Source organism: Pseudoliparis swirei, chromosome 23, assembly GCF_029220125.1.
Source record: "Pseudoliparis swirei isolate HS2019 ecotype Mariana Trench chromosome 23, NWPU_hadal_v1, whole genome shotgun sequence".
NCBI classification, from domain to species: domain Eukaryota; kingdom Metazoa; phylum Chordata; class Actinopteri; order Perciformes; family Liparidae; genus Pseudoliparis; species Pseudoliparis swirei.
In genome coordinates this window covers 965,848-980,024 of record NC_079410.1, presented here as the reverse complement: position 1 = coordinate 980,024, position 14,177 = coordinate 965,848, and the positions used below count along the sequence as shown (strand labels likewise).

Below are 14,177 nucleotides of genomic sequence, written 5' to 3'. Positions count from 1 at the left end.
TAATTTGTCATTAGTATTGTGTATTGTGTATGCATATATGTTATATATATACATATATATATTATTTTATATTTTACTTTGTATACTTCTATATCTTTCATCCCTGTTTTTTATATTTTATTTTTTATTCTTGTGTGTTTAGTTTATTGGTGCTGCTACTGTGACGACAAATTTCCCCTTGGGGATTAATAAAGTATATATCTATCTATATGTTATATATTACATGTTATATAACCTTAAAGTTATTAAATAAACGATGGGGGAAGGAGAGTATCAGAAGATAGAGAGTAGTACTGCTTGGTTCATCAAACGTCTCCTGCTCCTCCAGCTGCTCGGGTCACACACAGCGGGACATTTCTATCACTGCGATCAATACACGTATTGACCTGCTGAGTCCCTTCATAGACAACGTTTTAAATAATCTTCCTTTTTTATTCATATTTTTCAATATTTTTCTTCTCCCTAAATGTACTTATAATTCTTTTAATAGTAATACTTTAGTTTATTTGTCAGGATTAATTCTCACTGTGTATTCGTGATTCATACATCAACGTTTCACGTTCCTCTTGACTGTGAACTACGTGTCCCAGAATGCCTCTCGTCGGGTGTGACGTCATATTCCCTCGCCTGCGTCCCTCTTGCTCCTCGCGCGGCTCGGGATCGTTCTCTCTTCTTACCGACGGTTCTCCCGGTAGCTCCGGTTCGCAGCAGCATGGGCCCCGTCGAGGTGAGTGACGTGTTGATTCATATCGTTGAACAGCACGAGCCGTCAACAACAACAACAACAACAACAACAACATCCAGGAGGCTCCTTCATGTCTTTGTTCGGCTTCGCGGGCGAAAAACTGATTTTAGCTCTTAATTCTGTTCTTGCTTATTATTATACGACTGAATTAACAAGTAAATAACAACACGTAAATAACAAGTACATAACAACAAGTACATAACAACATGTGCATAATCTCAGATACACGCTGTGTGTGGATATGAAACACAAAGTAAATACGCTGTTGTTGTTGTTGTTGTTGTTGTTGTGCTGCAGCGCCTCCACATGTCGGTGTTCTCCCAGAGCTTCTCCCCCTGTGGGCGCTTCCTGGCAGCAGGAAACAACTACGGAGAGATCGCCGTGTTCAGGTAGAGACCTCCCACGACGACAACAACCACAACAACAACCACCCCGACCACAACCACCACCACAACAACCACCCGACCACAACAACAACCACCACCACAACAACCACCACAACAACCACAACAACCACCACCACCACAACAACCGCCCCGACCACAACAACAACCACCACCACCACAACAACCACCACAACCACAACAACCACCCCGACCACAACAACCACCACAACCACAACCACCACAACCACCACAACCACAACCACAACAACCACCACAACCACAACAACAACCACCACCACAACCACCCCGACCACAACCACCACCCTGACTGTCTGGTCCCTGTGTTGCAGCCTGTCTGCGGCGCTGAGCCCCGACGCCACGCCGCTGAGCCAGAAGCCGGTCCTCAGGTTCACAGGTGAGGAGCAGAGGGCCGAGTACCTGTAACAGTCTCTGTTGGTCTCTTGTGGTCTCTGCAGCCCATGAGGGTCTCGTGTACCTGTAACAGTCTCTTGTGGTCTCTGCAGCCCATGAGGGTCTCGTGTACCTGTAACAGTCTCTTGTGGTCTCTTGTGGTCTCTGCAGCCCATGAGGGTCTCGTGTACCTGTAACAGTCTCTTGTGGTCTCTTGTGGTCTCTGCAGCCCATGAGGGTCTCGTGTACCTGTAACAGTCTCTTGTGGTCTCTTGTGGTCTCTGCAGCCCATGAGGGTCTCGTGTACCTGTAACAGTCTCTGTTGGTCTCTTGTGGTCTCTGCAGCCCATGAGGGTCTCGTGTACCTGTAACAGTCTCTTGTGGTCTCTGCAGCCCATGAGGGTCTCGTGTACCTGTAACGGTCTCTTGTGGTCTCTGCAGCCCATGAGGGTCTCGTGTACCTGTAACAGTCTCTGTTGGTCTCTTGTGGTCTCTGCAGCCCATGAGGGTCTCGTGTACCTGTAACAGTCTCTGTTGGTCTCTTGTGGTCTCTGCAGCCCATGAGGGTCTCGTGTACCTGTAACAGTCTCTTGTGGTCTCTTGTGGTCTCTGCAGCCCATGAGGGTCTCGTGTACCTGTAACAGTCTCTGTTGGTCTCTTGTGGTCTCTGCAGCCCATGAGGGTCTCGTGTACCTGTAACAGTCTCTTGCTTGTGGTCTCTGCAGCCCATGAGGGTCTCGTGTACCTGTAACAGTCTCTTGTGGTCTCTGCAGCCCATGAGGGTCTCGTGTACCTGTAACAGTCTCTGTTGGTCTCTTGTGGTCTCTGCAGCCCATGAGGGTCTCGTGTACCTGTAACAGTCTCTGTTGGTCTCTTGTGGTCTCTGCAGCCCATGAGGGTCTCGTGTACCTGTAACAGTCTCTTGTGGTCTCTTGTGGTCTCTGCAGCCCATGAGGGTCTCGTGTACCTGTAACAGTCTCTGTTGGTCTCTTGTGGTCTCTGCAGCCCATGAGGGTCTCGTGTACCTGTAACAGTCTCTTGTGGTCTCTGCAGCCCATGAGGGTCTCGTGTACCTGTAACAGTCTCTTGTGGTCTCTGCAGCCCATGAGGGTCTCGTGTACCTGTAACGGTCTCTTGTGGTCTCTGCAGCCCATGAGGGTCTTGTGTACCTGTAACAGTCTCTGTTGGTCTCTTGTGGTCTCTGCAGCCCATGAGGGTCTCGTGTACCTGTAACAGTCTCTGTTGGTCTCTTGTGGTCTCTGCAGCCCATGAGGGTCTCGTGTACCTGTAACAGTCTCTTGTGGTCTCTTGTGGTCTCTGCAGCCCATGAGGGTCCCGTGTACTCGATGCTCTCCACTGACTGCCAGCTGCTCAGCTCGGGGAACGGAGAGATCAGCTGCTGGAGCTGGAGCGAGCTCATCAAGAAGGTGACTGTCCCTTTAAATCCTCCTCGGGTCATAAAGATGATTTATTTATTGATGTGTTCATTCATTCATGTGTTCATTCATGTGTTCATTGATTCATGTGTTCATTCATTCATGTGTTCATTCATTCATGTATTCATTCATGTGTTCATTCATTCATGTATTCATTCATGTGTTCTTTCATTCATGTGTTCATTCATGTGTTCATTCATTCATGTATTCATTCATGTGTTCTTTCATTCATGTGTTCATTCATGTGTTCATTCATTCATGTATTCATTCATGTGTTCATTCATGTGTTCATTCATGTGTTCATTCATGTGTTCATTCATGTGTTCATTGATCCATGTGTTCATTCATTCATGTGTTCATTCATGCATGTGTTCATTTATTCATTCATGTGTTTATCCATTCATGTGTTCATTCATGTGTTCATTCATGTGTTCATTCATGTGTTCATTGATCCATGTGTTCATTCATGTGTTCATTCATTCATGTGTTCATTGATCCATGTGTTCATTGATCCATGTGTTCATTCATGTGTTCATTCATTCATGTGTTCATTGATCCATGTGTTCATTCATGTGTTCATTGATTCTTCTTCTTTCCTCAGAACGTTAAATCTTTGTGGACAAAAAGACCAAAATACAAGTGAGAGATATTATGTTTTCTTATATATTTTATATGTTATATATATTTTATATGTGATATATATTTTATATGTTATATATATTTTATATGTTATATATATTTTATATATTCTATATATTTCATATGTTATATATATTCTATATATTTTATATGTTATATATATTTTATATGTTATATATATTTTATGTTATGTTATATATATTTCATATATTTTATATATTCTATATATTTTATATGTTTTATATATTTTATATGTTATATATATTATATATTTTATATGTTATATATATTTTATGTTTCATATATTTCATATGTTATATATATTGTATATATTTTATATGTTATATATATTTTATATGTTATATATATATTTTATATATTTAATATATTTCATATGTTATATATATTCTATATATTTTATATGTTATATATATTTTATATGTTTTATATATTCTCATCCTCAGGTCCAGTCTGGAGATCCCTGAGATCAACTCCATGTCCATGAACCTCAGAGTGAGACCTTCATGTATTTATACCTGGCTGTACTGGTACCTGTACTGCTACCTGTACTGCTACCTGTACTGGTACCTGTACTGCTACCTGTACTCTGTAGAGGTACCTGTACAGTCATCATACAGGTACAGTCTGTACTGGTACCTGTCTGATGAAGACTTCCTCTCTCAGGACAACAGTCTGGTCTTTGGCGGAGGAGACAACAACGTCCACATCCTGGACCTGGAGCATGGAGTCTTCAAGGTGAGTCCAGTTAACCTGCAAGTCCTGAACCTGGACCTGAACCTGAACCTGGATCTGAACCTGGACCTGTCTCTCCCCAGTCCGTCCTGCAGGGCCACACGGACTACATCCACTGCGTGAGCGTGAGGGACCGCGAGGCCGAGATCCTGTCGGGGGGCGAGGACGGCGCCGTGAGGATGTGGGGTGAGTCAGGCGGCCATTCTATAATAATGTAGTTCTATACTAATGGAGTTATATAATAATGTAGTTCTATACTAATGGAGTTATATAATAATGGAGTTATATAATAATGAAGATATATTATAATGTAGTTCTATAAAAATGTAGTTCTATACTAATGTAGTTCTATAAGAATGAAGATATATTATAATGTAGTTCTATAATAATGAAGTTATATTATAATGTAGTTCTATAATAATGAAGTTCTATAATAATAGTTCTATAATAACTAGCGCTGTGAAAAATAACACGTTATGATTAAATTACAGGATTAATTAGTAAAAATGTTTTACCGCATTTAACGCATGCGCAGAATGAACTTCCAATCCGTCTGTTGTTTGTCGTCTCTCCAGCAGCGTGTCATTCTGTCTCTAGTGTCGCGTTAACACGACTCCGATCTCCGGCTCGCGCACCGCAGAGCTCCATGCTGTAAAAAGGTTTTTAGGCCAGTCTTAAAAGAGTTCAGTGTCTGAGTTGCCCTCAGGTGGTCAGGGAGACCGTTCCGCAAATTCTGTGCACCCCTGTGTATCAATGTATATATCCGTCTTTTGTCGAAAATCTTTATGTTCTCACAAAAATATACCGAGAATATCGGTAATATGTGATTAATCATGATTAATCCACAGAAACCTGTGATTAATTTGATTAACATTTTTAATCGTTTCACAGCCCTAATAATAATGTAGTTATATTATAATGTAGTTCTATACTAATGTAGTTCTATAAGAATGAAGATATATTCTAATGTAGTTCTATAATTCAAGATTCAAGATTCAAGATGTTTTATTTGTCACATACACACACAGGGTGTGCAGTGAAATGAAAGTGGCAATGCTCAGCAGGAATGTGCAAGGGCAACAAGTACACACTATTTACAAATAAAAAACAACACAATATTTACAGTAAGTGTGTGTGTGTGTGTGTGTGTGTGTGTGTGCCTAAGAGGGGCAGTTGTGTGGGTCTATGTGGGGGTCCTGGTGAGGTCGGAGTTCACAATCCTGATGGCCTGAGGAAAGAAACTCCGTCTCAGTCTCTCTGTTCTTGCAGCGTGACTACGGAGGCGCCTGCCTGACCGCAGCAGCTGAAACAGTCTGTTGTTGGGGTGGTGAGGATCCTTCATGATCCTGCCGGCTCTGGTTCTGCACCTCCTGGTGTACAAGTCCTGCAGGGTGGGGAGTGTAGTTCCAATAGTGCGCTCAGCCGAACGCACTACTCTCTGCAGAGCCTTCCTGTCCTGAGCGGAGCAGTTGCCAAACCAGGCTGTGATGCTTCCTGTCAGGACGCTCTCTACAGCTCCAGAGTAGAAGGACTGAAGGATCCTCTGGGAAACTTTAAATTTCCTCAGCTGCCTGAGGTAGAGGCGCTGCCTTGCCTTTCTCACCAGAGTGTCTGTGTTTGTTGACCATGTCAGATCCTCGGTGATGTGGACTCCCAGGTATTTATACCCGCTCACCCTCTCCACAGTAGTCCCGTTAATCCCCAGTGGTGAGTACGTCCTCTGTTGTTGTGCCCTCCTAAAGTCCACAATCAGCTCCTTAGTTTTGGTGACATTCATGATGAGGCTGTTGTCCTGGCACCAGAGTGACAGATCAGCAACTTCCTCCAGGTAGGCCTTCTCGCCGTTGTCGGAGATCAGGCCCACCACCACTGTGTCATCCGCAAACTTGATGATGGTGTTGGAGCTGAACCTGGCCACACAGTCATGTGTGTACAGGGAGTACAGTAGGGGCTGAGGACGCAACCCTGGGGGGATCCTGTGTTCAGGGTGAGGGATTTGGAGGTGTGTCTGCCCACCCTGACCACCTGTGGCCTGGCGGTCAGGAAGTCCAGGATCCAAGCACACACTGGGGTGTTCAGTCCCAGCTCAATCAGCGTGCCGGCCAGTCTGGAGGGACTATGGTGTTGAAAGCTGAACTATAATCAATGAACAGCAGTCTGACATAGCCCCCCCTCTGGCTGTCCAGATGAGAGAGTGTGGTGTGCAGTACCTGGGAGACAGCATCATCCGTGGATCTGTTTGGGCGATAAGCAAACTGCAGCGGGTCCATGGAGGAAGGGAGGAAGGCGCAGATGTAGTCCTTTATCAGCCTCTCAGCATTTCATGACCACCGAGGTGAGGGCCACCGGTCGGTAGTCATTCATACATGCTGGAGAAGCATTCTTGGGCACAGGGACAATAGTGGATCTCTTGAAGCAGGCGGGGACCACGGACTCAGCCAGGAGAGGTTGAATATTGTGGTGAACACTGGAGCTAGCTGGTTAGCACAGGTCTTCAGTACTCGCCCAGATATGCCATCTGGACCTGCAGCTTTCCTGGTGTTCACCCTCAACAGAGCCCTCCTCACACTGTGCTCGGTCACAGAGAGTGTGTGTTCATCCCCAGCGGTAGAACTCACCTCGGCTACGCTTAACGGTGTTGTTGTTAGCGGCGAGCTAGCGCTGTTGTTGCTAGCCTCAAACCGTGCATAAAATGAGTTCAGGTCGTCCGCTAGGGATGCGCGGCACTCACCATTGCGCGGGTCTGCTCTGGTAGTTTGTGATAGTCCGTAGCCCCTGCCATAGGCGCCTGGTGTCGCGCTGCTCCATCTGTGATTCCACTCTGTCTCGGTACCTCCTCTTGGCTTCCTTCACCGCCTCCTCAGTCCATAGACCGCTGCCTTGTACTCGTCCATGTTGCCGGATACAAGACCGGAGTTATAGGCAGCAGTACGGGCGTTCACAGCTTCACGGATGGATCTATCAACCCACGGCTTTTGGTTAGGAAAGTCCCTAACTTTACCGTGGGGACGATGGTGTCCGTTAGCGTTGCTATGAGGCTCATTGCTACTTCAAGAACTCGCTGACGCCACTGGAACTGGATTGGATCATGTCCCAGACGACAATACTCAGAGCGCCCTGTAGCTCAGCCTCTGATTGGACAGACCACCGCATTACGTTCCACGTCACTACCGCTTCCGCGATCCTTTGTTTATACTCCGGAAGCAGAAAATGGCGGCATGGTCTGATTTCCCTAACGGAGGAGAGAGACAGCCTTGTAGCCTCTCTTGAATGGCGATAGCAGTGGTCCAACGTTCTTTCCTCTGGTAGCACACGTAATGTGCTGGTGAAAGTTCGGCATGACTTTTTTTAGGTTTGCCTTGTTAAAGTCCCCAGCCACCACCACAGCCGCGTCGGGATACTTGTTCTGATGCCGACATAACACATCATGTAGGTCCGATAGTGCTACGTCGGTGTCCGCTTGTGGTGGAATGTAGACGGCTGTGGTGATGACCGAGCTGAACTCCCGGGAAGGTAGAATGGACGGCATGAGATCGTCAGATGTTCCAGGTTCGAGCAGGAACGAGAAAGAGTCTTAATGTTCTTGGGGTCACACCACATGTTGTTCGTCATGAAGCAGACCCCTCCACCCTTAGATTTACCAGACTCTTCCGTTCTGTCTGCACGGAAAACAGAGAAGGACTCGGTTGGGCATATGACTCGATCCGCACCAGCGGGTCAGCCAAGTTTCCGTCAGACAAAAGATGTTACAATCCCGCATGTCCCGTTGGAATCTGATCCTTGCCCTAAAATCATCCATCTTATTTTCCAGAGACTGGACGTTAGCAAGAAGGATGCTGGGCAAAGGTGGACGGTGGGCTTGAACTCTCAGTCTGTTCCGAATTCCGCCCGCTTCCCTCGATGTTTTCGCTGCCTCCCGTAGTAGCGGCTCCACTGTTGTTGTTGCGGTTCGCCGCACGATCTCTGCCGGCCACGCTGGATCGATGGAAAAAGTGGACAAAAACCCTTGTTTTGCGCAAAAGTTTATGTCCAAAAGTGTGCTGCGGTCGTATGTTGTTAGTGCCGATGTGTTTGTGGCAAAGAAAATATTAAAAATAAACACAAAAACTAAAAGAGCGCACAATCTCCGCGGAGCTGCCGCGACGGCGACTGGACACAGCCGCGCCATCTAATAATGAAGTTATATTATAATGTAGTTCTATAATAATGAAGTTCTATAATAATGCAGTTCTATTCTAATGCAGTTCTATTCTAATGTAGTTCTATAATAATTAGGGCTGCAACTAACGATTATTTTGATAATGGATTAATCGGTTGATTATTTTTTCGATTAATGGGATAAAAAAACAAAAAAACTTTAATTTTCAACCCTTTATTCAAAACAGGGTCAGAACGGTCATGGAAAACCTGGAAAAGTCATGGAATTATTAAATGGCTATTAGCAGGCCTAGAAAAGTCATTGAAAAAAACTAAAATCCCAAAATAATTGGGAAAGTAATGCAAATGTGTTTTATTCAAATGTTAATTTACACGGTATATATACGGTATGCTTTAGAATTCTCATTGTTAGTTTAAATACTACATCTTCTCACTTTGTCACGTATAGACAGAGTTTTCACAAAATGTTTAATCATGGACATTTGGTTTAAAGTCATGGAAAGGTCCTGGAGACCCACTGGTCACCATGGTGATGAACCTGTTCACTGGTCACCATGGTGATGAACCTGTCCACTGGTCACCATGTGATGAACCTGTTCACTGGTCACCATGGTGATGAACCTGTTCACTGGTCAGCATGGTGATGAACCTGTTCACTGGTCACCATGGTGATGAACCTGTCCACTGGTCAGCATGGTGATGAACCTGTTCACTGGTCAGCATGTGATGAACCTGTTCACTGGTCACCATGGTGATGAACCTGTTCACTGGTCACCATGGTGATGAACCTGTTCACTGGTCACCATGGTCACCATGGTGATGAACCTGTTCACTGGTCACCATGGTGATGAACCTGTTCACTGGTCACCATGGTGATGAACCTGTTCACTGGTCACCATGGTGATGAACCTGTTCACTGGTCAGCATGGTGATGAACCTGTTCACTGGTCAGCATGGTGATGAACCTGTTCATTGGTCAGCATGTGATGAACGGTGTCTGATTGTCATCAGCTGGTCTGATTGTCATCAGCTGGTCTGATGACAATCAGACCAGCTGATGACAATCTGGGTTTGTGTATCTGCGAGGCTCTGGTCACCATGTGATGAACCTGTTCACTGGTCACCATGGTGATGAACCTGTTCACTGGTCACCATGGTGATGAACCTGTTCACTGGTCACCATGGTGATGAACCTGTCCACTGGTCACCATGGTGATGAACCTGTTCACTGGTCACCATGGTGATGAACCTGTTCACTGGTCAGCCATGGTGATGAACCTGTTCACTGGTCACCATGGTGATGAACCTGTTCACTGGTCACCATGGTGATGAACCTGTTCACTGGTCACCATGGTGATGAACCTGTTCACTGGTCACCATGGTGATGAACCTGTTCACTGGTCACCATGGTGATGAACCTGTTCACTGGTCACCATGGTGATGAACCTGTTCACTGGTCACCATGGTGATGAACCTGTTCACTGGTCACCATGGTGATGAACCTGTTCACTGGTCACCATGGTGATGAACCTGTTCACTGGTCACCATGGTGATGAACCTGTTCACTGGTCACCATGGTGATGAACCTGTTCACTGGTCACCATGGTGATGAACCTGTTCACTGGTCAGCATGTGATGAACCTGTTCACTGGTCACCATGGTGATGAACCTGTTCACTGGTCACCATGGTGATGAACCTGTTCACTGGTCACCATGGTGATGAACCTGTTCACTGGTCACCATGGTGATGAACCTGTTCACTGGTCAGCATGTGATGAACCTGTTCACTGGTCACCATGGTGATGAACCTGTTCACTGGTCACCATGGTGATGAACCTGTTCACTGGTCACCATGGTGATGAACCTGTTCACTGGTCACCATGGTGATGAACCTGTTCACTGGTCACCATGGTGATGAACCTGTTCACTGGTCACCATGGTGATGAACCTGTTCACTGGTCACCATGGTGATGAACCTGTTCACTGGTCACCATGGTGATGAACCTGTTCACTGGTCACCATGGTGATGAACCTGTTCACTGGTCACCATGGTGATGAACCTGTTCACTGGTCACCATGGTGATGAACCTGTTCACTGGTCACCATGGTGATGAACCTGTTCACTGGTCACCATGTGATGAACCTGTTCACTGGTCACCATGGTGATGAACCTGTTCACTGGTCACCATGGTGATGAACCTGTTCACTGGTCACCATGGTGATGAACCTGTTCACTGGTCACCATGGTGATGAACCTGTTCACTGGTCACCATGGTGATGAACCTGTTCACTGGTCACCATGGTGATGAACCTGTTCACTGGTCACCATGGTGATGAACCTGTTCACTGGTCACCATGGTGATGAACCTGTTCACTGGTCACCATGGTGATGAACCTGTTCACTGGTCACCATGGTGATGAACCTGTTCACTGGTCACCATGGTGATGAACCTGTTCACTGGTCACCATGGTGATGAACCTGTTCACTGGTCACCATGGTGATGAACCTGTTCACTGGTCACCATGGTGATGAACCTGTTCACTGGTCACCATGGTGATGAACCTGTTCACTGGTCACCATGGTGATGAACCTGTTCACTGGTCACCATGGTGATGAACCTGTTCACTGGTCACCATGGTGATGAACCTGTTCACTGGTCACCATGGTGATGAACCTGTTCACTGGTCACCATGTGATGAACCTGTTCACTGGTCACCATGGTGATGAACCTGTTCACTGGTCACCATGGTGATGAACCTGTTCACTGGTCACCATGGTGATGAACCTGTTCACTGGTCACCATGGTGATGAACCTGTTCACTGGTCACCATGGTGATGAACCTGTTCACTGGTCACCATGGTGATGAACCTGTTCACTGGTCACCATGGTGATGAACCTGTTCACTGGTCACCATGGTGATGAACCTGTTCACTGGTCACCATGGTGATGAACCTGTTCACTGGTCACCATGGTGATGAACCTGTTCACTGGTCACCATGGTGATGAACCTGTTCACTGGTCACCATGGTGATGAACCTGTTCACTGGTCACCATGGTGATGAACCTGTTCACTGGTCACCATGGTGATGAACCTGTTCACTGGTCACCATGGTGATGAACCTGTTCACTGGTCACCATGGTGATGAACCTGTTCACTGGTCACCATGGTGATGAACCTGTTCACTGGTCACCATGGTGATGAACCTGTTCACTGGTCACCATGGTGATGAACCTGTTCACTGGTCAGCATGTGGATGAACCTGTTCACTGGCTGGCCCGCTGCCGTTGAGATTACAGTGAGACGCGGAGAAAATGTGAAGTGGTGCTCTTCTTCACAATAAAACATCTTTGATGAGACGTGTCGCGTCTCGGCCAATCAGCGTTCAGATGTCCACAGCGTTTGGGAAGTTAGGTTAGCTTGAATGCTAGTCCGCTACATCTGCTGCTGTCACGCTGCACGGTGTAGCGATGCTAACAAAGTACCCGTGCGTTAAACACGATGTGATTTAGCATATTTTTAGTATCGATCCTTCATTAAAAGAGCGATCAGAGCTCACGCTGCTCCGCTCCGTTAAATGCTGTCTGCACGCGCAGCGCTCACAGCGAGTGGGGGCGTGGCTTATCTCCGTTGCCTTTCTCCGTGGAAAAATATGTTCCGCTATCCGCCACGGAATAAATAACCACGTTTTCTACGTTATCCTCTTGTGGAAATGCCACACGTGGTGACATGTAGCGCCCTGGTGTCTGGGGTCATGACGTCACCCGGAGGCGCACTCAGCTCCGTGAATGTCTCCGACGACGTGAAGGACTTCCGCTTCCAGCGCCACGTGAGCAGCAGCAGCCAATTAGACTCATCAACAGAGGAGCAGCTCAGCGCTGATTGGCTCTCACAACGCAGCGTTCCGTCTCTCGCTCCGCTCTGGTTTCTCCTGCGCCGCTCAACTCAACTTTGTTTCTACTCGTCACTTATTGAGCGCCGTAAGAATCGCGCGACACAATGAATTGATAATGAAATTCGTTGCCAACTATTTTAATTATCGATTTTATCGATTCGTTGTTGCAGCCCTCATAATAATGTAGTTATATTATAATGTAATTCTATTATAATGTAGTTCTATAATAATGTAGTTATATTATAATGTAGTTCTATTATAATGTAGTTCTATAATACTGTTCTATAATAATGTAGTTCTATTCTAATGTAGTTCTATAATAATGTAATTCTATTCTAATGCAGTTCTATTCTAATGTAGTTATATTCTAATGCAGTTCTATTCTAATGCAGTTCTATTCTAATGTAGTTCTATTCTCTGCAGACAGCAGAACCGGTCAGTCTGTTCACTGCATTGAGATCCACAAATACGAGGTGATTTCTTCTGTCTTCTTCCTCCTCTTGCTCTTTTTCTTCCTCCTCCTATTCTTCCGCCTCTTTTTATTCCCTATCCTCTTCCTCCTCCTCTGCCTCTTCTTCCTCTTCTTCTTCCTACTCCTCCTCTTCCTCTCTAAAGTGTCATTGTGTGTTTCAGAGTTGTGCTCGTCCTCAGTTTGGTAAATGGATCAGCTGTTTGACCACCGACTCTGACTGGATGGTAAGAAGTAGTGATCACGTATTGATCACATATTATATTGATCATGTATTGATCACGTATTGATCACATATTATATTGATCACGTATTGATCATGTATGGATCACGTATTGATCATGTATTGATCACGTATTGACCATGCATTGATCACATATTGACCATGCATTGATCACGTATTGACCATGCATTGTTCACATATTGACCATGTATTGATCACGTATTGACCACGCATTGACCATGCATTGATCACGTATTGACCATGCATTGATCACATATTGATCATGTATTGATCACGTATTGACCATGCATTGATCACATATTGACCATGTATTGATCACCTCCCTGTCCCCAGCTGTGTGGTGGAGGTCCGTCTCTGTCTCTGTGGCATCTCCGCTCTCTGTCTCCGACCTCCGTCTTCCCTCTGAAGGGCGTCCAGAGACAGACCTCCTTCTACCAGGACATGGTGAGTCTAGAACCTCCTCCTCACCCCTCCTCCTTACCCCTCCTCACCTCTCCCCTCGTCTCAGATCCTGGCGGTGGGTGAGGGCCCCTCTGTGTCTCACTGTCTGCTGGGTGGGGAGGTGAAGGCTCAGATCCCGTGTTCTCCTCAGAGCCTCAACACGCTGCAGCTCAACACCAGCAGCACGGAGCACCGGGTGAGTCCCTGAACGCACCGCCTGCAGCACCCATCAGGGTTACCATGACGACTGAACTGTCTGTCCCCGATAGGTCCTCACAGTCGGCGGTAGCAGCGACCTCATCGACGTGTTCACCAACCTGTCCTACAGGACCTTCTCCCTCAGCTTCTGATGCACACACACACAGAGACACACATATAGAGAGACACACACACACACACAGACAGACCCACACACACAGACATAGAGACAGACACACACACATACAGACACACACACACAGAGACATAGACAGACACATACACACACACACACAGAGACATACACATACACACACAGAGACACACTCTCTAAATGAATAACTTTTGTATAATTTATTCTGACGGAAATAAAATATTTTTGTTGTTTTATACAAACTGTTG

General features: G+C 46.0%; 1 protein-coding gene across 2 annotated transcripts; it reads left to right on the top strand.

Annotated features, from left to right (window-relative positions):
* Positions 1–628: 628 nt before the first annotated feature.
* Positions 629–14,171, top strand: thoc6 (THO complex 6). 2 transcript variants are annotated; one of them, XM_056406318.1, is made up of 13 exons: positions 629–727; positions 1,043–1,134; positions 1,482–1,546; positions 2,866–2,969; positions 3,580–3,617; positions 4,082–4,130; positions 4,302–4,373; positions 4,454–4,556; positions 12,847–12,896; positions 13,057–13,119; positions 13,470–13,580; positions 13,645–13,773; positions 13,847–14,171. In XM_056406318.1, the coding sequence occupies exons 1-13, from the start codon at positions 713–715 to the stop codon at positions 13,925–13,927; spliced, it is 972 nt and encodes a 323-aa protein (XP_056262293.1). In that variant the 5' UTR covers positions 629–712; the 3' UTR covers positions 13,928–14,171. The 2 variants fall into 2 exon arrangements, with proteins under 2 accessions (XP_056262293.1, XP_056262292.1); XM_056406317.1 differs by having other exon boundaries at positions 12,832–12,896.
* The last annotated feature ends 6 nt before the right edge of the window (positions 14,172–14,177 follow it).

Bases quoted from the DNA above. Each gene is read 5' to 3' on its own strand.
- thoc6 (XM_056406317.1), top strand. The intron at 1,135-1,481 runs GTAGAGACCTCC...CCTGTGTTGCAG, and splicing joins GGAGAGATCGCCGTGTTCAG to CCTGTCTGCGGCGCTGAGCC. The intron at 4,131-4,301 runs GTGAGACCTTCA...TTCCTCTCTCAG, and splicing joins CCATGTCCATGAACCTCAGA to GACAACAGTCTGGTCTTTGG.